The following is a 21,493-nucleotide window of genomic DNA, read 5'->3' as shown; positions in this document are numbered from 1 at the left end:
AAAAATAGCACGGTATATTGCCGCATCATTGGCAGCATTATACAACGTTTAGAAAAAAGAGTGACTAACGTCGTGCTAAGTCAGATAACAAACATACCAATGGTTATCTGTTTTTTTACCAGCACGCAAAGAGCGCGATACTGAGGAGAAGGGGAGAGGTGAAGAAATGAAGAAATGCAGGCGCAAAGCGTATTGCTGTACAACAAGGCGTTTCCACCGAGCTGATTACTTGCAGGTAGCTGCTACCCGGTTGGAAGCCCCCCTCTCGCTTGTGGCAGGAACGGCGCCGTTATCTTAATTATCCTCTGACTAGGCACGGCAGCAACTGACCTTGGCAGGCAAGCCGCGTGCCGCGCTTGCATTTATCGCGACCGCCCGCTCGCGACTAAGTTAGGATGACGCGGGTTTAAGACTAAACACGAAAACATTATTTTTGCTCTTGACTTTGAAGAATTATAGCAGGAAAACTGCAGAGGCAGCTGCTTACAACGCATACATGACTGCGCTGCGCCAGCAGCCATGCCAGCAGCAGAGCACATTCGCGCGATTTCAACTGGATACGGATTGGCTAAAGCTCCGGCTTGGCGAACCTGGCTTGCGCCTCGTGTAAAGACGGCCCGCCGCATCGTTATCACATCCACCTACGAGTTTTTTTGTTTTGTTTTGGGTGGCAGTGTGGGCGCACCGCGTATGTTTTCGGTAAAACTAAGCGTCCTGAATGTATAAAAAGTTACAGATAGCTGGCGCTATGCTTATTTTATTGTAAAATAATTGTTCAAACCCAGCCCAAATCATCAAAAATTTCGTAGAAGCGAAAGCAAGCCAGACAAATGGTTCGTTGTGGCGAGAACTTTGTTGCATTGACTTCTATGGCGAGCTGACGGGGACTTCGAAATATTTCGTTGAAGCGGAAATTTCGTCGAAGCGGACTTCGTCGTAGCGGGATTAGACTCTATCAAGCGGGATTAGACTCTATCTTCGTGAAGGAAGAGAAGGCCACCATGCCACCCAAGATGACGGGGGACATGGTGTCACGCAGCGATGCAGCCAACATCTTTCTGGCAACTTGTACCAGATGTACAAGTTGCCAGAAAGATAGGTGTCTTCACGATAGGTGTCTTTGTCAAAAGATAAAAGAAAGATAAAATCTTTGTCAAAATTTTAGGTTGGAAAATTTCCAAAGAACCTGCTTCTTGACCCGCTCGAAATCCGCCGAAATTTTCTGTCACAGGGTTGGGTTGGGTTGGGTTGGGTTGGGTTGGGTTGGGTTAGGTTAGGTTAGGTTAGGTTAGGTTAAGGTTAGGTTAAGGTTAGGTCAGGTTAGGTCAGGTCAGGTCAGGTCAGGTTTCTGGTGCAGAATACTTTACAGGTCAGGTCAGCTTTCTGGTGCAGAATACTTTGTTGGGGCCCAACATGAGATGTTGTACACTGAATTATTGAACAATGGCAGCCAGCATGGCCTAGAAAATTTTGAGAAGGACTGTACCTGTTTTGAAATTTATTTTTGCCTGATCAATGTGTTTCAATTCATATCCTAAATTTGTGTGACCCAAACACATATACCGTATTTACGTGCGTAATGATCAGACTTTTGTTTTTGGAGAAAAATCGGTGCAAATTTAGGGGTGCGTTCATTATGCGGGGTAAATTTTGTGCAAAAAATTTTTGAGCACAGAGAACACAAGCAAGTTGTCAAATTTTTCACGATAGGTGTCATGAATATAATAAAAACATAATAAAAACTCCGCATACCGCTGCCAGCCACTTTGTAAAGTGACGCAAAATGCAGTGTTTTCATGAATTACGGAAAGCGGCGGAACGAGTTTGCTGCGATTTACAAGTTTGACACAGTGTCACAGTGCGGGACATCAAAACAGACATGGCTGCTGACGCAGCAACTTGAGCGCGTTTTATTTTTGTCTTGTGAGTACATTAGGTGCATCTAGTGAGGGTTTCTTTCCTCATCACCTTATCAATATTGAACACACGCTTGCTGATATTGCTCCTCTTTGAAAGAGAAGGAAACAGAGGTATGCACAACCATTATCAGCTAGACTTGGTACACAAGCGACATATTGCTAAGGCATATGCGACATATTGCTGACATATTGAAGGGTGCGTTCATTGCGCGGGAAATTTAAAAAAAATTGAACTCTGACGACAAACTTCAGGGGTGCGAACATTACGCGAGTGCGATCATTATGCGAGTGAATACGGTAACTGGTGTTTACCCTGTGGTACTGGGGATCCTAGCATCTGGCCGCAGTTCTCAAGAATGACCCCAAGCCCCCGGAAAAGCACTCCTCTACTGTCCCAAAGGTCCGATCCTTGCCAGATCCCGTGCTGTACGCCATGTCTTAATCTCACTTGTGTAATGTTTACCGCACTTTTGCGTGTATAACCCGCCCCTATAATCCACAGCCCCACTTTCAGCCCGCCGCAAAAGAAAGTCCAAAAATCCTCGCGTATTGCCTGCGCATTTGATACAGGAAAGGCTGCACCAAAGCTGCTGCCCAACCAACACATCACATACAATGTAGACAGAAGAAGCAAGTAGAATACACTGACTGCAAGGCAAAAGCCACAATTAACTAATAAAATTCGGTTGTTAGAGTGCGCTCGTCCTTGTTTTTTCTTCCCGGTCTTCGTATATTTTGTGCATTCGCTGCCATGGAAGGCTTGTCAGTGTTACTGCACAGGAGCTTCACGGCACAACGCGCATTGCCGTGAAGCTGCACGAAAGGCCCCTGCTTTGCCAGTGAAATTTTTGCCTTTTTTGGTTTGGGTTATCAAGCAAAATACGGTATCATCTTTGCCACCCATTCGCGGTGGTGCGCATAGTCTTCACATGGGAGTGACCAACACAACACGTACAACACACAGTTTCTAAACTTTGTGGCACGTGTTTCCCACAATCTGTGGCGTTGGTATTACTGTTCTGCATTTTTAGTCCTCCCGTTTGTGAATAATGTTTCTGCTGCACACACAGGCGCTTTGTGCTGCGTTCTTTATCGGCGCCCAAAAAACCCTGAAGCTGTCGATGAACAGCTTTTACCGGGCTCCCTTTCACTCGAAGTGGAAGATTAGGTAGAGAAAAGGATACCGTATTTTTGCGTGTATAGGTATATTGTTGAGCTGTGTGTCCAAAGTAAGCACTGTCAATGGCATAACAGTGGCTTAGTCGCTATTACTGCTGTGGGGGCTTCATGGCCCAATGCGCACTGCGGTGAAGCCGCACCTCGCATATAATCTGCACCTCTACTTCACCCCTGATTCGCATTTTTGGTGCGAGTTATGCGCGCAAAAATACGGTACTAAAACAACTCCCTGGCAGAGATGGCCCGCATAAACACACTCCATGAGGATCTCAGCAGCACCACTTCATTCTCAAAGCTCGCTGCTGAACTCGACCGTCCCCAAGACTAGCACTCACTGCTTGTAGAGCGGCGCAGTGGTGACCACCGCCTCGTCCACGTCCACGGCCCCCTGGTTCTCCATCTTGCGGATGAGCTCCTTCAGCTCCGCATTGCGGTCCCGCAGGCTCTGTAGGTTCGCCTCCAACTCCGTCTGTCACACCCAGACACAGCACAACGTGTCACATTGTGTGTGCGTCTGTGTTTCATGGCGCAAGGGCATCCAAGACCAAAGAGCGCCAAAACTACGTTACGTGGCCCTTCAATAGTCAGGTTTTATCGTAAAATATGAAAGAGATGAGTGTGACATATCCTAAAATATTGTATATATGCGTGTAGAAGGCCCGTAGATTAAAACATGAAGATGTTCACAATAGGTGATGAAGGGGATTACTGATGGAAACGTGACCGCAGCTCGAGCCTTACATTACTGGTGATACTGTGAAGAACGGCTCCAATGAGACTATCAGGCACCGAGGCCTTTTGCTCCTATTACAGTCTATGCTCGTCACAGTGGATCCGGCAACAACGGACTTTCGGTTACAACAGGCCATTTTTTTTGGTTTGTCTGGTCCCCATGCATTTTAAATGGAGTCCACTCCGCTCATAACGGACCCGGCTAGAGCAGACTATCGGCCACAACAGACTAAATTTTAGGCGAAAATTGTTTCGACTGAATGTTTATAGCGGACTTCCGCAAGGCCGGCGCCCGATGTGCTTTTTCTTTGTTTAGTTTAGCAAGAAAACTGTTATGTCTGGCAACATTGCTGGCAGCCGGATTGTTGGCGCAGCCAACCCAAGCCAGTGCCCGTGGCTTTTTTTTTTGTGCGACCAGCGGCATGAGCGGCAGGGTAGCTGATTTCACTGTCGGATAAATTAAGCGTAATTAACGCTGTTGAACATGGGGGAAAACAGGCCGACATCGCCAGAAGTACAGGCCTGTCTAAGCAGATGGTCCGCTCTACCATCAAGAACAAGGCCACTGCCGATAAACACGACTCCGGTGAGATTGAAAACAGGGCTATCGAATACTCGAAGTGGTGCACTCGGGGGCGAGTCTGCCCTCGTCAGTTTTTTTATGTAATAAAAAAGTCGGGTTCAGTGAAGTTCGGCTTTTATTATTCCCACGCATGCATCGTTCCCGTTCCATTCTGTGAAAAAGGTAAAGAAATGCCTCAAGTAGGGGGTTGTTCCCCATCCATTGTGTGCAATCTACCATGCGCAGTCATGCGCAGGTAACCATGCGCAGTCCAACTGGTCTAACTTTCGATTTCACAGCTGTCCGTCATCAGATTATTTCATTACAGCTGTTTCAATGACCAGACTAAAATCGCTAAAAATGTGGAAGCTGCCTTGAGGGAACGTCAGGCAGTGATCCGATTTGTTTGACGAACCGTTTCGGGAAAACCTGCCTCGTCGTGCGGGGATTTAAAAGAGCCTAGCTAATGCTGATGGCCACGACTGATGTTTTATAGCTGGTTAATAATTGCGCCTAGATATATTCTTGCTTTATTTGCTCAGCTTATCATGTGTCTTTACACGCTTGACCGCATGCGCTAGGCCTTTTTCAAGTGCCGGTGCTAAGCTTTGGGAGCGGTGTTTACGCGATTCTTTGCCCTCGCGCGAACACTGTGCAGAGGTGCTGCAGGCGTGCAGAAAGAACAAAGTGTATGTACTATGCATATGCAATATCGGTCAAAGTACCCACTTTAGGGGTCATATTCCTGCCGCTCCCCCCCGTCGGATACTGCATACTTCGGCTACAGCAGACGTTTTTTCCCGGATTCAGAGGGTCCGTTGTAACGGGCGTAGAGTGTAGTGGGATGCTTTCAGTAGAACTCCCCCTCCTGAATGAATTATTTGCTTCACTTGGCCGCAATAACTGCAGACTCGTATGCAATGCTGTTTGGTACAAGATGAAGCAGCTTTCAGAAAAGGGGACATTACAGAAACTGAGTGGGTGTAGCCAGATCACTTTCGAGCCCACACATTGTGCTATAACTTTCCCCTAGCTTCTCTCACACCCGCGCCTAGCAGACAGGGGTGGTGCTTAGGAAACAGCACTCTAATCAGAGACAGCGAGACAGCACTGCCTACGTTCTAACTTGATTTGCACTTTGGGGAGAAGCTCGCTCAATAAACTGACTTAAACTGCTGCATGTAAAAGCGAGCGCAGTGACTGCCACACTTTTTCCAGCAGAAACCGGCTATAAATCCCGAAACATTGTGAACACTAGGTGAAGTGCCTTTGAGTCTACTACCATCATTGTAAAACTCAACATATCCAAAGCAGCACCATGTCCAGGTCACCAAAACTGCAGCTAGGACTGGGCTGATAAAAAAAGCAAAGCGTTTGTTCTGGTAGAGACAGACTACTTATTAATGACTGACGTCTAATGACTGACTGATTATTAATGACTGACTGCATACGTGTTCAGTTGAAAGGACGTACGAACCAAGGGTGAAATTTTAGCCTCAGTTGAAAACTTATGTTAACGGGCCACAAGTCTTGCCAAAGAATGGTCGTTCTCGCAAAGCCCATTGGCAGACTCATTAGACAAGCCATGAGGCCTGCTGACCAATAAGATGTGGATTTCCTTAGTATAATTTGATTGGAGAACCCTTTCGTGGTGCCAGCTTTCAGTTGGGAAAATTACATCTTAACTGTCCCTCTTGAAGCTACCGTAAAAACCCGCGTATAATACGAGGTTTTTTTCCAAATTTTACTATGTAAAATTTTTGCCTCGTATTATATGTGGATCCCAAAGTTTTCAGCCGAAAATTTGCACTTTCGGTTTCGGTTTCAGCGGAGGGTGGGCCTTCTTGCGGTGGCGTTAGCTGTCTGCTGCTTCTGTCAGCCGGCGCCATTTTGATTGTTTTGACGGCGCGAAGGATCGGCACGTTCCCCGCAACTCTATCACGATGTCGGGTGCACGAAGGCAGTATTCAACAGCAATAAAAATAAAAGTTATTTTATGTGCCGAGACCATCAGTAATTGCGCCGCAGGACGGCAGTTCGGCGTCACCGAAGGCAGCATTCGCGGGTGGAGAAAGCAACTGGTGCTTGACTGGATAAAGTCTGTGTGGTGTCGGCGGCCTGGAGCACTGTTGGGGGTTCCCGTCAGCGCTCATGTTGGACGCCTTTCGCTGCCACCTGGACGATGCCGTAAATAAGTTGTTGCGCGAACCCCGCATCGAACTCATTGTCATTCCAGGAGGAATGACATCCCAGCTGCAACCGCTAGACGTTTGCATCAACAAGCCTTATAAAGACTGTATCAGGTCCTGCTACCAAGAGTGGATGAGGTCAGGAGACCCGTAAGTGACAGCTACCGGATGGCTGACGCGGGCTTCTCCAGCAGTGCTTTGTGTCTGGATCGCGGATGCGTGGGCCAGCATCCCAGAGGAGCTCGTCAGTCGCTCTTTTAAGAAATGCGGCATCTCGAACGCCCTTGATGGCACTGAGGACCACTTTCTGTGGGAAGACATTTCCAACAAGGCGACTTCAGAAGACAGCGGCAGTGAACCTAACGATGACTGAACGGACGTCGGGAGACAGTGCCAGTGAAAACTGACAATGACTGAAGGATAACTGCAGTGCAAATAAATGTTTTCTGTGCTCTTTACCTCGTATTATATGCGGATGAAAACTTTTTTTTCTGATTTTGCTGTCCCCGAATTACACCTCGTATTATACGCGGATCCGTATTATACGCGGGTTTTTACGGTACTTCCAAAATTTTCGAGGAGATGGAATAGGGTATAGCGGCACACACAACCTTCATTTTGCAGCTTTCTATACACTGTGCTGCTTTTGCAGTGCAGCCAATACAAACAGAACTCAAATAAAACTCCTCTAGAACCCGGATCAGAATGATGCCCACATTGTGTTCTCTCCTGACCCGTTGTGACGGTCTCCCAGGAAATTCCAAGAATTACCTAGCCCTCCCAACACAAAATCTGCTCACGTGTCATCACTAAACTCAAAAACCCACCCAGCATTAATTTTAAAGTTTGTAGTGAACAAGGCAAGGTCATAGGGAAGGCACAGACAACATGCGTCTCCTCTGAATCTTCACCGCTTGATTAGAAGCACACTATGCAAAATCAAGCTACAAACCAACATATGCGGACATTGCTCCACAGCTCTATGACACTCAACAAGAACTTTTCAACTAGGCGACACAACACTCCTAAGGCTTATCGTTGCTGCACTAGCTGGAACTGTTGCCATGGACAACAACCTCCTGCACACAGGTGAAGTGTTACCGTATTTATTCAAATCTAAGCTGATATTTTTTTTTTTTTTTGAAATACTGATATATCAAACTCCAGCGTCGGCTTGGATTCGGGGATTTTGAAACACGCGCCAATTTCCAAGTGAAATTGAGGGAAGTGGCGCGCAGCTTGCGCCGCCCAGAAAAGAACGTATTGCAGCCATTACTAGATGAGCCAGTAGCCACTAAGGGGCCATAGCTGGGGGAGATGCCGCCATTTTGAACTGTGCGGATAGTGGCCTGCGTGCGGTGTCGCATTTGGTTTTGACAGCGCAATGGCACCAAACAAGAAGTGCCATTATAGTGCCGCTTTTAAAAGAAAAGTCGTTTTAGCCGCGGAGTTGTCGTCGAACGTTCAAGCCGGGCGGGACTTCGGCGTGGATGAAAAAAATGTCCGTCGTTGGAGGACGCAACGGGAGAGGATACTTGCGTGCACTGCAACGAGGTTGGCATGCACCGGACCCCGAGAAGGCCGTCACCACAAAATGGAGATGGCATTGGCTGACTTCGTTCGGACGCAGCGAGCAGCTGCCCTTCCAGTAACGACGGAAGTGCTCCAGGCAAAAGCAAGGGAGCTTTCAAGGGAACGAGGCTTATCGCGGGCACGCACTTCAAAGCCAGATGGGGCTGGCTACAGAAATTCATGAAGCGCTTCGGCTTTAGCCTCCGTCGTCGAACCTCAATCGCCCAGAAGTTGCCCGGTGATTTTGAAAGAGAAACTGATTGAGTTCCAGCACCGCATCTTCATGTTCAATAAACGTGTTTTCTTTTTGTGAACGCTGACCTCGCCTTTTTGTTCGGCCTACATTCAAGGTACTTTTTTTTGTGTGTGTGGCTTCGGACTTTCGGGGGCCGGCCTAGATTCGAATAAATACGGTAAGTTTCCTCAAACGCGGAATCGACTAGAGGAGATGGGGGACAGACCTGCTCTCGGTCCATGCGGCTGATCATGTCGTCCAGCTTGGTCTTGCCCTGAGTGAGTTCGTCGTGCGTCCTCTTCAGCACGTCCATTTCAGCCTGTGAAGAAGCGAGACCAGGGCATCACTAACCTTCTTTGAAACACCCCTCACATAGTCCCTCCACTGGGAACCCCCACCCGACACTGTTCCCTGTGCCCCAAGGTCCAGTACCGTTAACTGATCAGTGTTGACCACAGCTGGTGCATGCGGTTGCACACTTAGGCCTTTGGGTTTTTCCTCTCGACGTACCTTGTACAGTTGAACCCCTTTATAAGAGACACGTACCGGGGAGCAGTTTCTGTCTCTTATACGAGATGTCTCTTATAAGCAGGGTACCATGTTTTCACTTGCTAATCAGACCCTAGTTCAATGTGGGCACCGTATGACTAAAATAAGCTCAAAAGAACGCTACAGCATGTTTCAAAAGATTCACTCTAATTATTGTTTGGTCCCAGAATTTATGAAACTTCGTTTGCTTCATGACTGTATTTACACTGTTTTTTACAACCGATTCTACAAGCTTTTTTTCCTTTCCTTGTTTGTGGAAGATGAATCGTAGATGTTGGGTTCACAAGCCTGATGAATAGCCAGGGCGCACAGCTTCTTCCGTTGTGTGCTCAGGCTATTTGTCAGGCTTGCAGGACTCAACATCTGCGATGCTTCTTGATTGGGAGCTACGCGAGTGGGAGAGCCCACATATGCGATCGCGCTCCACCCAATGGATGGCAGTAAGCTTCGACCACTTCTGCAAGTTGCATTTCCATTGGCAGGGCTTCTCATTGTCATTTCATAGCTGACTGAACCACTTTGTGTTTGCTGAAGTTATAATAAATAGCGACTGCACCTGTCTGTCGTCTACCTGTGTTTCCACAATGGAAGCAACTGCAATTAGTGACTGGTGACACTGCATCTGAAGTTAAAATGTCTGTTACAAGCGAGATTATTGATTAAACTTCAAGGATGACTTGTCCCTTATAACCAATCTTCTACATCCAATGTCTGTTATAAAAGAGGTCAATTTAATGGGAAAGATAGGGCAGCCAACCATGTGGGTGAATAGTGTCTCTTATACCCATTTGTCTCTTACATCAGTGTCTCTTATAACAAGGTTCAGCTGTAGTCCTTTTTTCTCTCCAATTTTTCTGCGCATTACTGAGACTTCTCGTTATTCTATTTGTTCACAGTTCTTGTTACTATACACCTGTTTTCTTTCTTCTATTTCCGTTACCATCTGTATTACATTCCGTGCTTCTTTTTTGTTGTTGCTGATGATCGCCCTGTTAATACAGTGTGCATTTTAGGCATGACAGGATTCGTTCTCTTCTAACACACTCTTGAATAGCAGGTGACCTGCTTTTTTTTTTTAGTTACCACTAAATCTGACCCGGCTGCATTGACTGACGCGGTCAGTTTTCACGTACAGACCACTGCTGTTATAAGTCATTAGTAGAGTAAAATGTGCGTTTACGTGAATTCCTTCCTGCAGAGTGCTTGAACGGTGCATGTAACACACACGACACTGGAGACACCCTTGGTCATTTGAACAGCTATGTGAACATACATGACACTGTAGATATTCTCGGTCACTTAAAGGGGCACTGACACAAAATTTTGAAGGCGAGATAACTTCGGAGATAGATTGGTGGGAACACATATACATCATCTGCAAAATATCAGCGGCGAATACAGCCTAGAACATATTTAAAATCAATTTGAAGTGTGCGAAACGCAACCGAGCAGCCAGCAGAGGACCACGCGCAATCGACATCCCGAGGATATTGTGTAAATAAACAACATCAAAACACGTCACGAGTTTGTGTTTGCCGCTTCCGCACTGCCGGCGTTTTCTGCGGGCTCGCCCGGCTCGCCGCTCCAATCGGAGGGCTGGAGGGCGGAGCTTCTGCTCTCGAGAACGAACGACCCGATCGTTGGCGGCGGAGGCGCCGTGATTTCGTCAGCTCATCGGGCAGCTGGCCGCGACCAAAGTTCTACAGCGATTCCAGGCACTCTGTTTCTATTACTGTTTATTACCATTGGATGCGAAAACGCGCCAGAGGCACGAAAAGCCCACTGAGCTAGCCGCACGGTCGCTGTGCAGGCGGCGGCCACGGCCGCGAAGTGGCCCAGGCCGGCGCAGGTAGCTCGAATGAAAGCTTGTTACCGCTGCACGAAATTGTTCCCAAGTCCCGACCATGGTGGCTTACATGAGAAAGGAGTTAATGATGCGATGGCGGGTTGCATTAAAAATTGTCATCTGCACGGCTTACGAGAGCGGCACTCGAATATCCGCCGCAGTGCTAAGCCGAACACATCTGTAGGCGGACCTATAGGCAGACCGGACGGCTGCTCCCAGCGCGCGTCTTGCCACCCACCGTCTCGAGCGTCGCGCGTCGTTCTTTGGCCGCGGTAGCATTTGCACTCGCAGCGCCTGCGTCACATCCACGGTCGCTTTTTAATCAAGCGCCTCGCGAGATCAGTACGTGGGGGCATTCGCAGAAACTGTCGTCGGTGCGGATTCGACAGTGCTACGGCGGCTCTGCTCTGTGATATCCCTCCGACGGTCACGTGGTCAGCTTTGTTCACACAAAATCCATCGTTTCGCGGCACTCGCTGAAACCGAAACTGCGACCGGCCGCATTGAAAATGCCTCTAATTAAACAACCGCCGCAGGCTGAAGCAAATGAGGTTTCTACAGGTTATAAGTAGGTCACTAGCTACTTATCGCAACAAAAAAAGCAAGATGCAAAATTTTTGTGTCAGTGCCCCTTTAAGGCTTTGAGTAGCCAACAAAACATAACAGTGCACTTTTGTGCACTTCTCTTCAATATCACTGTCCCCTTTTCCACAATTTCCCAATTGTTGTTGAATAGCCTCTGTTGAATAGCATTGAATAGCCTCGATGCTTACTGTTACACCGCTAGACTTCAGCACAAAAATGTCGCACAATACTCCGTGATACATACATGTGCACTGTGTGATAACTTTCAAGTTTCCTTTATTTGTGACTGCTATTGTCAGTCCTCTCGACTCTTGTTTATCGCCAACGAAACAGAATGTGATTGTAATAATAATGCTTCGTAACAATACACGTCCACTAATGCTAAGTGTTCCCTCAGTAGATTGGAGTTGCATCCTTGCTTAGGCAACCTACCCAAGTTTGGTGCTGCGCTTGCTCCATGCTACAAAAATGTTCTTACGGAGCACCCAGACAAGAATGCTGTGTGTGCATGTGTGTGTATGTGCCAGTTACTAAAGCTCCCCTGACAAGTTGGTGAACGACGTGGCAGAGAAGGCTAGTTGGTATTTCATCTTGAGCAGGAAGTGAAGCACCACCACAACGCAAAGCGAAATGACGGTTACAAACACGACATTGCGCTGTACTGCCTTGTGTCGTACGTGCCGTTTCTGTAACCCCTGCCTTGCCGTTGTCGTAGCACTTCGGTTTCTGCCCAAGACGGTCACAACAATAGCCCAGGAGAGAGGGAACAGTGCTCCAAGGCCTCCTGCTCACCTGTGACCCGGAGAGGGCCTCCTTGAGTCTTGCCTTGACCTTCTCCTCGACGGCCGTCAGGAGGGAGGCCCGGATGTGTTCTTGGGTGATGGTGCCCGTCTGCGAGGGGGGGCTGGTCTGCTGCTGCTGCTGCCAAAAGGAGGAGGAGAAAGAAGGCCGAGGGGACAACACCCTTAGATCAGGGTCCCACACCCAGTCCCATCAGATCAGGTAAAAGCAGGTTTGCAGCGATGAAGCGGAGGTCACTGACCAAGCCAAAATAGCAGTCTGACCTTTCGGTACCACTGAGGGTACCTTGTTCACAATAAACATGTGCTGTAGAAAACAATGGTACATATTTGATGCTATATAAACAATGATATATAGCATCGTTTTTCACGGCCTATGCTCATTGTGAACAAGGTACTCGTAGGGGTTCCGAAACGTCAAACTGTTATTTTGGCTTGGTCAGTGGCCTCCGCTTCATCGCTGCAAACATCAGATCCTTCTACGACGTAAGGTGATCTATCTCGTCGTAGAGTGACCCAACAAAAGGACCCTCTCTCTTTTAAATCACTCTTAGAGACACCCCCTCAACAAGCTCCAGAAAATGAGGGATTGTGGAACACTGCATGAGGTGCTACAGGCCACCTGCCTGTAAAGACAACTTTTCGCAAAATGAAAAACTGTATTCCTGTCCAGTGACCACCGAATGTGAGGACAGCTACTACGCAGTGCAAACCCTCGGTGTTCAGTCGCAAACTCCCCGCGCATTTGCTTGACTGATTGTGGGGGAGGCCTGCCTGCTTGCCAAGGGAGAATCTCCGACCCCAGCCAGCCATGCAGGATGGGGTCAGAGGTCACCCGCTTATGACCCCTGTCACACGGCAAATCTAATGTCACTCAAAGCGAACGACATTAGCTGTTAATGACATCGGGTTTTGCCATGCAGGTCTACATGGCAAAATAAATGTCATTCGATAACAACAGCCGTGATGATTAGGAAACTCGCAGAACTGCAAAGATGTTAATGTAAAAGTGCCACAATGTTTTTAAACCTGTCACTTTTCCAAGACAAACGAGTTAACCCTTTCAATGAAGAACTTGTAGCTGTGTTTTGGGCGACATACACATGACAAGCCAAGACAAGCAAAAAACAAATCCTTATCTCAGTAGCACCAAAGATGGCAGAGCTTTGCAAAGGCGTCGGTTGCTTTTTATACATAAAACAACAACAGGCTGGGAAAAATATTGATTAACAGGTACCGTATTTTCCGGTCTATAAGTCGCACCTTTGTGTAAGTCGCACCACCTCAAAATGACAGTTTTTCCGAAAAAAAAAAGTACCGTATAATGCGGAATATAGGTCGAGATTTTTTACAGAAAAATTTGCCGAAAAGTCACCCCTCGACCTATATTGCAGTCATTTGGCTGTTGTCATCTGGCGACCGGGCAGCCCATCGAGCCCATCCAAACCTCAAAGGCACCATCGCCACCACCATCAATCGGACGCGTCGCCATCTTTGTTTTGTTGCTTCTCTCGCTGTCGGCGAATGTATGCGTGCTATTTTCTTCTTGCTCAGAATGAGTTTAGACACTTGGTGCCAGTTTACAGCAGCATTTAAAAGAAAAGTTGGGGGTTTTCCAAGGCCAATGACGCGTCCGCCTTGCGCCAGTTCGGTATCGCCAAAAGAAGTGTTGCTAGTGGTGTTAGCTGAAGGGGCAGCTCTCGGTATGCAATGCTCGGAAGGCCTCGTTTCATGGGCGCTGCTTTGTGCACCTGTGCTGCTGTACAAAGGGGCAAATTTTGTCCGCTAGCGTCGTGCGATGTCTCTACGAATGGATACCCCAAGATGTTTGCTGACCGCCTGCACAGACTGGCTGTCGCTCCGCTCTGCACACGAGTGTCCCATGCGTTTCGCTCGCTTCACAATGACATGGTCTTGCGAGTGTTTAAGAAGTGCTGCATAAGCAATGCCCTGGACTGCACCGAGGACGACCTGCTGTGTGGGCGACAGCGAGCCAGAAGCAGTCGTCCGACGATACTTCAGACATTTTGAAATGAGTAATCTGAGACGAAACAAGTATAGTCTCAATAAAACAATGGTTGGTACCTATTTTTTTTTTTTTTTGCTTTTTCCGGCTACAAGGTAAGGGGGTCGACCTATATTCCGCCTCGACCTATATCCCGCATTATACGGTATATAAGCCACACCAGTGTATAAGACGCACTTGTTAGGTAAACTCATAGTGAATCAGACCATTAGAAAGAGCGGCAAAAGTACATGGTTGCGGTGGCGGCCGCCTATGAACGCATCCCCCGGTAAGGCAGTGGCGGTCCCAAGGGGGGGGGGGCGAAGGGGGTGAACGCCCCCCCCCCAAACAGGTCATCAGCTTCCTATTTTTTTGTTTTTTTAAAAGCATTCCACTTGCGCGAGGTTAAATCCCGCTTGTGCGCGGCCGTAAACATATTGCGATTATCAGAAATGCGGGCTCGAGCCAGCCGTTGCACCGCCTAGCGGGCGCTAGAAAGCACTGTGTCACCAAGTGATTTGTGCGCAAGTGGGTTACACCGCATACGCGCACATGGCTGCATGTTTATCACTTCCTCCGCAGAATTTGCGCAAAAAGGGACCCCCCCCCCCAAAAAAAAAAAAAAAAAATTCGCCCCCCCTTAAAACCATTTTCTGGGACTGCTACTGTGGTAAGGAGGGCTAGACATGTGCATATACCGTCCAAAGTCTAGACAGAACTAACTTCTCAAAAATGGTTTATTGATACACACAGATGGCACGTACTTACAAACAGCGTTTAGGCAAAACTATCGAAGTCTTCTTCTTCCGACTCGCTAATAAACAATTCAGCAACTTCAAGTGGGAGTTTTGCCAGCACAGGCTCACTGATGTCTTCTTCGCCAACATCGTCACCGCTCGCGGACCGGATCACTCTGGCCTTTATGAACCCGGCTACAACTGTTTTTGTAGAAATGGAGTCCCAAGAATCGGAGGCCCATAAGGGCACCTCTCCAAACGTCGTGCGTCTCTTGCGTGCCATCGTAAATCAGCGCAATAAAGGTGTCATGGCGGACGGAAGTGACGCGACCGGAAGCGGCCCGAAAATCGAAACTTATCAGCAAGCTGTCATTTCAAAAATTAGCAGCACGTTTACCTCCTACAGAATAACTCTCTGTAATAATTTATAAGCTGCATTTTGTTTTTGCAACCCAGTTTGACATTACTTTGAATTTATTCTGAACTGTAGTTACTGCGAATGGCAGAAAGTGGCGCGCGGTTGTCGCAAACCATTATTATTGTTCTTGACTGGAAAAAGCTGCAAATTCTTTGGTGTAACGTCCCCAAGAGACATATAAGCTATGAGAAACACCGTAGTGGTGGGCTTCGGATTCATTTAGACCACAGAGCTGTGTCTCTTAGCGTGCGCTGGCCACGCGCGGCAGCCGCGAACCGGACTTATTTCATACATAAGTCGCACCGGTGAATAAGACGCACAAACAAAAATTTCAGGAAAAAAAAAACGCGACTTATACATCGGAAAATACGGTAGGTTTTAAACACAGTGCTGTACAACCTGTTTTTAAGCTTGCTTGTTCAGTGGTGGGCCACTGCTGTCGACGCTACTCATTTGGCTTGGAAGCTACTGCGAATGGGTTCCCCAAACTCATTCGATCCCTGAATGCCATCGTGTAAATGTCACTTGCTATTGTCACGCAGTACAGAACTAACAGTTTGGTCGAATTTTCATCAGATTTCCCATGTCAACTAAAGTGTGGACCACTTATACAAAACCGCTTATAGTGCAGGACCGGATGTAACCCGGATTTTCCTGGCCTCCCATAGAAGTCAATGCACAAGTGTATCACTCTAGACGCAGTTCCCCGAAGCACAATACCATTTATAGTGCGGTTTTTGTTTTGGCACGTCTGCTGATTGACTGGTGCAGCTTGGGCACCATTTTAGGATCGCAAAAAGGAAAGAAAAGAAGATGGATTCAGCCATCTGACAAGCCCGCATTCCCTTCTCTTTCCTAACTTAAACACAGAAACTAAGAGAATAAGCACCCTTCAGTTGGCGTGTTCCGTTTGCTGGCATGCCACTTTCAGCTGTGGTCGTCTGCACTCTGCGGTGAGCAGATGATCAGAGGCAACAACAGTGATGTTCACAGTTTAAAAATTACTGAACAAATTTATTCACACTCCAAAAAGGATGCAAAGACCGCTTCAGTTGTCTGGCAACCACTGTAGCGGAACTCACACCTACTGACTGTTTGTACGGTTCGTGGTCAGTTTCCGTGCTAAGTTCATGTTTGCCAAATTTTCTTCAGAACCTTGCCTTTATTTTGTGCCAAATGGCACAAAACCACTCAAGCAAAAAAAAAAAAAAAAAAAAAAAGGTGCCCTGTGTGCGATTCGAACTAAAGTTACGGCCCGCCTGCATTGAAGTCACACGCTTCACCCACTACACCATCGATGCGAGAAGCACACGCGGCACAAAACTGCGGCATAGACGCCGCTTCGCATTTGTAACCCTGCACTCTGGTGTGTTTTCATAAATTCTGAAATCAACCCAGAGCTTTAACCGTCAACTTACTGTTGAACGCTTCTGCAGCAAGCCAAGGGGAGAATATGCAATCAACGAAACAACGCTAACAGCACTGTTCATTAGAGGAATCAGGAAAGCAATCGAACTGCGTGATGGTGAGACTCGCCGACTCAGCGCTGTATCACTGCTTCTCACTAGTTATTTTTGCGCGTGATGAGTAAACGACGGTTGGTTTTAAATTCCGGCTACTCAAAGCTCCTTGGACAAACATGATTGATGGTGGGGTTTAACGCGCCGACGCAACGCAGGCGATGAGGCGCGCCGTAGTGGAGGGCTCCGGATTAATTTTGACCACCTGGGGATCTTTAACGTGCGCCGAAATATCGTACACACGGGCGTTTTTGCTTTTCGCCTCCATCAGAAAAGCGGCCGCCGCGGCCGGGAATCGAACCCGCGACCTCGTGCTCAACAGCGCAACGCCTTAGCCACTGAGCCACCGCGGCGGGTCCTTGGATAAACATGTTTATGTAGTAAATTCTCAGTTTAAGCTTTCGGTCATTTATCTCGTCAGGTCAGAGGTTTCACATTCACGCGACTGACATTACAGGCTATGTGAGACGGACGTCGGCAAGCTTGTGCAAGAATACCGGCTAGCAGAACGACAGCTTAGACAGGGTTCGTACAGGCTTCAAAAGCAAAAATTCGAGGGTTTTCAAGGTCTTGAAAGGACCAGAAAACACATTTTCAAGGTCCCCATCTAATGTTTTATCTGGGATTATTTATAACTTTTCCAACACAATGCAAAAGTTTTTCATTGCACAATACCCAAGCACATTAGTGCACATTTAGATAGGTGCTAACCAGCTTGTATATGCTCCCCCAGCATTATTTTTTATTTTACAGTTGGTATGTAGAGGTTTTTTTTTTTTTCTTGGTGCTTTGCTGAGGCTGTTTGATTTCAAAACCTCGTTAATGCTGCCTGCATCTCCTGCTTTGGCAGCAAGAGTATCAGTTGAAATCAACTGAGCAAGTGTTGCTGCAAGGCAGGATGAACTGTGTACACGTCCACCATTTGCACGTAAAAGCAAACGCAGATGGAGCATATGAGGCACAGCAAACATGCAATGAGCAAGCGTCCACAGACTAGATGGAAGATGCAAGATAGAGAACAGAAGCTGGCTTTCACTGGATTGCATCGTGACATGGATTGGATTGACAAGTGCCTGCTCCCAATGTTGCCTTGTAATAATGAAAATCCACCAAACTTGTAATTTCACGCAATACACTGAAACTTGATTGTTACAATGTTTTTTCACATTTGTTAACACCTAAAATCCCTGACAAACACTTTAGATTCTTGTGAAAAGACAGGGCCATTGATTCTCTCAGGAAAAATGAAGGGTTTTCAAGGACCATGTAAAAATTCCACGACTTTCCAGGCCTTGAAATTGACACTTCTAAATTCAAGGGTTTTTAAGGTTTTCAAGGACCTGTGCGAACCCTGTCAGACTTGTGCGAAACCGAATAAACAGTTTACCCAGTTTACTTTAAACGTGGCTACTTGTGCCTGCGCCACTCGCCCGCGTTGTTGACTGAAAGTTCGACGAGGATGATCAGTCGTATCAGAGATCAGACATCTCCCGTCCAGTTGCAGGGCGCGTTTCAGCATGGCGCCGATGTTGTAGCTACGTCTGATGCTTTGCGAGCCCGCTCTATGCCGACATGTTGTGCAGACGAGAGGGAACTGTGATTGGCTTCTTAGCAAGACGTCACCTCACGAGTTGAGGAGGATAGGCTCAGTGAAACCGTAACTGCATTTCTTTTTCGTATTTGCTGTTATCGGGCAACGAAACGGGTGCGCATTGTCTGTTCATCAAGTTGCCACAGTTATAAGTAGCCACACAACACAATTTTTTTTTAAATCTCTTCACAAAGGATTACAATACCCAATGGCAAAAGCTGTTTCAATCTTGAGGAGGAGTTGTGTGTTGGAGATGGGGGCCACTCACGCTGTTCGTGGCCGGAGGGTAGGGGTAGCCCGTGGTGGCCGGGGTTGCGGTGGCCTGTGGTGGGTAGAGCGGGTACGGGGAGGCCCCCGACCCCACTGGGTACATGGGGTGGCCCCCGTACCCCATGCCCCCTCCACCGCCCACCGTGGTGGCCGGGGTGGCACTCTGTGCTGGCATCGCACCCGCTGTAACACAGCAAACAGGGCACTCGCGAAAGCACAACGCCAACAACAAACACTCAAGGCGACGTGTGCCAAGGCAGCAGTTGGCTTTTGAAACTTAGTTGCACTTTGCTGCAAGTTAGTTGGTTCATCGATTTTAAAACTTATTCCAACAGCACAGAAAAAAAAACGAAAAAAAGAAGTGTATAATAGTCTTACGTACAACCTTTATTGCACTAGAGCAGAGTACACTTTTAACAAACAAATCGGGAAACAGAAATAAGTTTGTTATATCCATTTTTCGCTATATCTGAACATAAAATATATGTATACAAATGGCAATGGTAAACAAAGTGTTCATTATATACAGAATTTCGTTAAAACTGGGTTCACTATAAGTGGCCTATACTGTACTATTGAAAGTTGTTTGAGGATTTTAAAAGAATGAACAGCAGAAAACAACAAAACTTCTGAAAAAAAAAATACAACCAAAGTACCACTTTTTTTCTAGTAACGTAAATTGAGATCCACAAAATGCACTTCCTTTTAGAAAGCGAAAGTGAGGGCCAGCTGATGCAAGTCTGCTGGGTGTACGAATTTTATACGAGTGAGAACAAGAATATGAACATGGAGTGCTGTGTCTGTTTGTATTCTTTTTTCCTAGCTTCTGTTGCTTTGCACATTCATTCAAGATGTACCAAGTCGCCCAGGTTCCCATTTTAACAGCTGTGTCTAGAGTCACACTATTTTAGAAAGAGGCCATCAAAACGTGCGTCTAATTGCTAGAAGCCGGGTTTCAAGCCGGCATCTATTGGGGTTCACACGGGCTAGCTTTGTTGCTATCAGCAGGAGCTGATATACAGTGCAACTGAACTTTTTTATACAGTGTAACTGCTTCTTTTCTTGTGGTAAACGCTTATATTTGTATAATTATACACTGGTGAATCTTGTAAACTTAGCCTTTTTTTTCCCTCTTCCTAAAACCCGTGATAGTTAGTGTTTTTTGTATTTTAACTGATGTTGCTGGTGTGTCCACAAAGTGATCTGTCATAACTTTTTGATTGTATGCACACGTGTAGTTTTGTTTTTTGTGACCCGATTGTTTAAAGAGAGAGACTTCTCTACTCTGTAAATGAGTATGCTCATAATTACGTGGAAGTATAAATTTACAGTGTCTGTATTGCTACATCTGTATTATGTGTAATTGATAGTTCCCGCTTCTGTCCATTACTTTTCTTATTGGACCCTGCACTAGCCTCTGGCTATGGGTCCAATCAGTGTTTGTAAACTTCATGTGACAAATGCTAATAAACATTCAATCAATTCAATCAATTCAATTCAATCAATTCAAAAACAACAAACACGGCATTCTGGTTGACGGTCGCCTGGTTGCGCTGTTTCGCGGTTACAGCTTGCCCAACTGGCCCAAGCTTCCGCTCTTTACAATCTCCGAGTGGGTTCAAGAACGAGAAGACCTTCCTTCCAAATGTCTGCAGTGGACACCCGATGAGCCAGCTTGCCACTTTTCGAGTCGGCTGGAAAGCCCATTTTGAATGTGAAAAGATGTGAAACACGTGCGTGTGAGACGACCGTGCAAGCACTTTGGCTGCGAAAATGTGACATCACCTTAGAGCAAGGGGCAGCCAGTGCTTTGAACCCTCAGCTGCAATAAACGATACAGTAAAGCCCGCTTATATTGAATAGCTCGAGGACTGTAAAATAGTTCGATATAGCGAAAATTCGATATAGAAAACGAAGCAAAATAAAACTTATATGAAAGCAATCTTGCTGACGAAGTCCCAGGCTAACGCTGAGCTCTTACTACCCTGCAGTTCACTATTGATACGACACTTTCTCAGAAAGAAAACGTTAATTTATTTGGGGCGGAAGAACTGCGTGAGTGTAGCCTGCTTCTTGGAGCGCAGCACGTTTCTGGTGACTGCTTGCTCCGCGGCACCTAAACAGTCGACAAGCACAAGACCGCTGCCCCCAATGGCACTGCAGTATCGCAGTAGCAGGGCCCCGGCAGCGATGGCTTCGCTCGTGCTCGGAAGCGGTACAGAGTTCTCGGCGTCTTCGATAGAGCGGAGACAAGCATGGATACAAGCGAATAACGGCGAACCCAGCGAACCGAGGAAGTGCGCGTAGCGAGTGGCGCGGACTTGAAGTTCGGTGACACCGCAGCCCGCAGCGCCCAATGTGGTGCTTCTGGCTCCAACGGCATGCAGCATGCGTGGGGCTGGTCCACTCTGCCACGGACAGTTTGGACACCCCGAGCTACCTGCACCACCGCTGCGCACCAATGTATTGCGGGAAAGCCTGCCGCATGCCTAAGGAGAGCAAGAAATCCCGCACGGGAGAGTTCGATACATATATGCATTGTGAGCAAAATCGCGTTCGATGTAAAAAGTTTTAAATGCATGTAATTTTTACCAGAATTATACCAGGGTTCGATATAGGCAATAATTCGATATATCCGTGTTCGATATATGCGGGCTTTACTGTACAGTCTCCTGTGACGAACACAAGGAGCCCTTTTCTCGACCTGTCTGGTTTTTGTCCATGGCCAGAAAACCCGACCACCTTCCCTGGAAGCATTAAACCCCAGTTTCCTGGCACCCACCC

The 21,493-nt window shown here is 47.2% G+C and overlaps 1 protein-coding gene across 3 annotated transcripts in view; it reads right to left on the bottom strand.

The window, feature by feature from the left end:
• Positions 1 to 21,493, bottom strand: part of LOC144141189 (tumor susceptibility gene 101 protein-like) — a 51,056-nt gene that overhangs the window by 12,160 nt on the left and 17,403 nt on the right. For 2 of the 3 annotated variants that reach the window (XM_077672747.1, XM_077672749.1), the window contains exons 7-10: positions 18,708 to 18,892; positions 12,161 to 12,289; positions 8,615 to 8,707; positions 3,434 to 3,567 (exon numbers count right to left, since the gene is read on the bottom strand). In XM_077672747.1, the coding sequence (XP_077528873.1) occupies positions 3,434 to 3,567; positions 8,615 to 8,707; positions 12,161 to 12,289; positions 18,708 to 18,892 (541 nt within the window). The remainder of the gene's footprint in view (positions 1 to 3,433; positions 3,568 to 8,614; positions 8,708 to 12,160; positions 12,290 to 18,707; positions 18,893 to 21,493) is intronic. The other variant, XM_077672748.1, reaches the window with a different exon arrangement.

This window comes from Haemaphysalis longicornis, unplaced genomic scaffold (genome assembly GCF_048455015.1).
Source record: "Haemaphysalis longicornis isolate Haplotype H1 unplaced genomic scaffold, Haemaphysalis longicornis Haplotype H1 scaffold_6, whole genome shotgun sequence".
In the NCBI taxonomy this organism is placed as follows: domain Eukaryota; kingdom Metazoa; phylum Arthropoda; class Arachnida; order Ixodida; family Ixodidae; genus Haemaphysalis; species Haemaphysalis longicornis.
The sequence above is the reverse complement of the archived record's forward strand: the minus strand, read 5'-3'. Positions and strand labels throughout refer to the sequence as shown.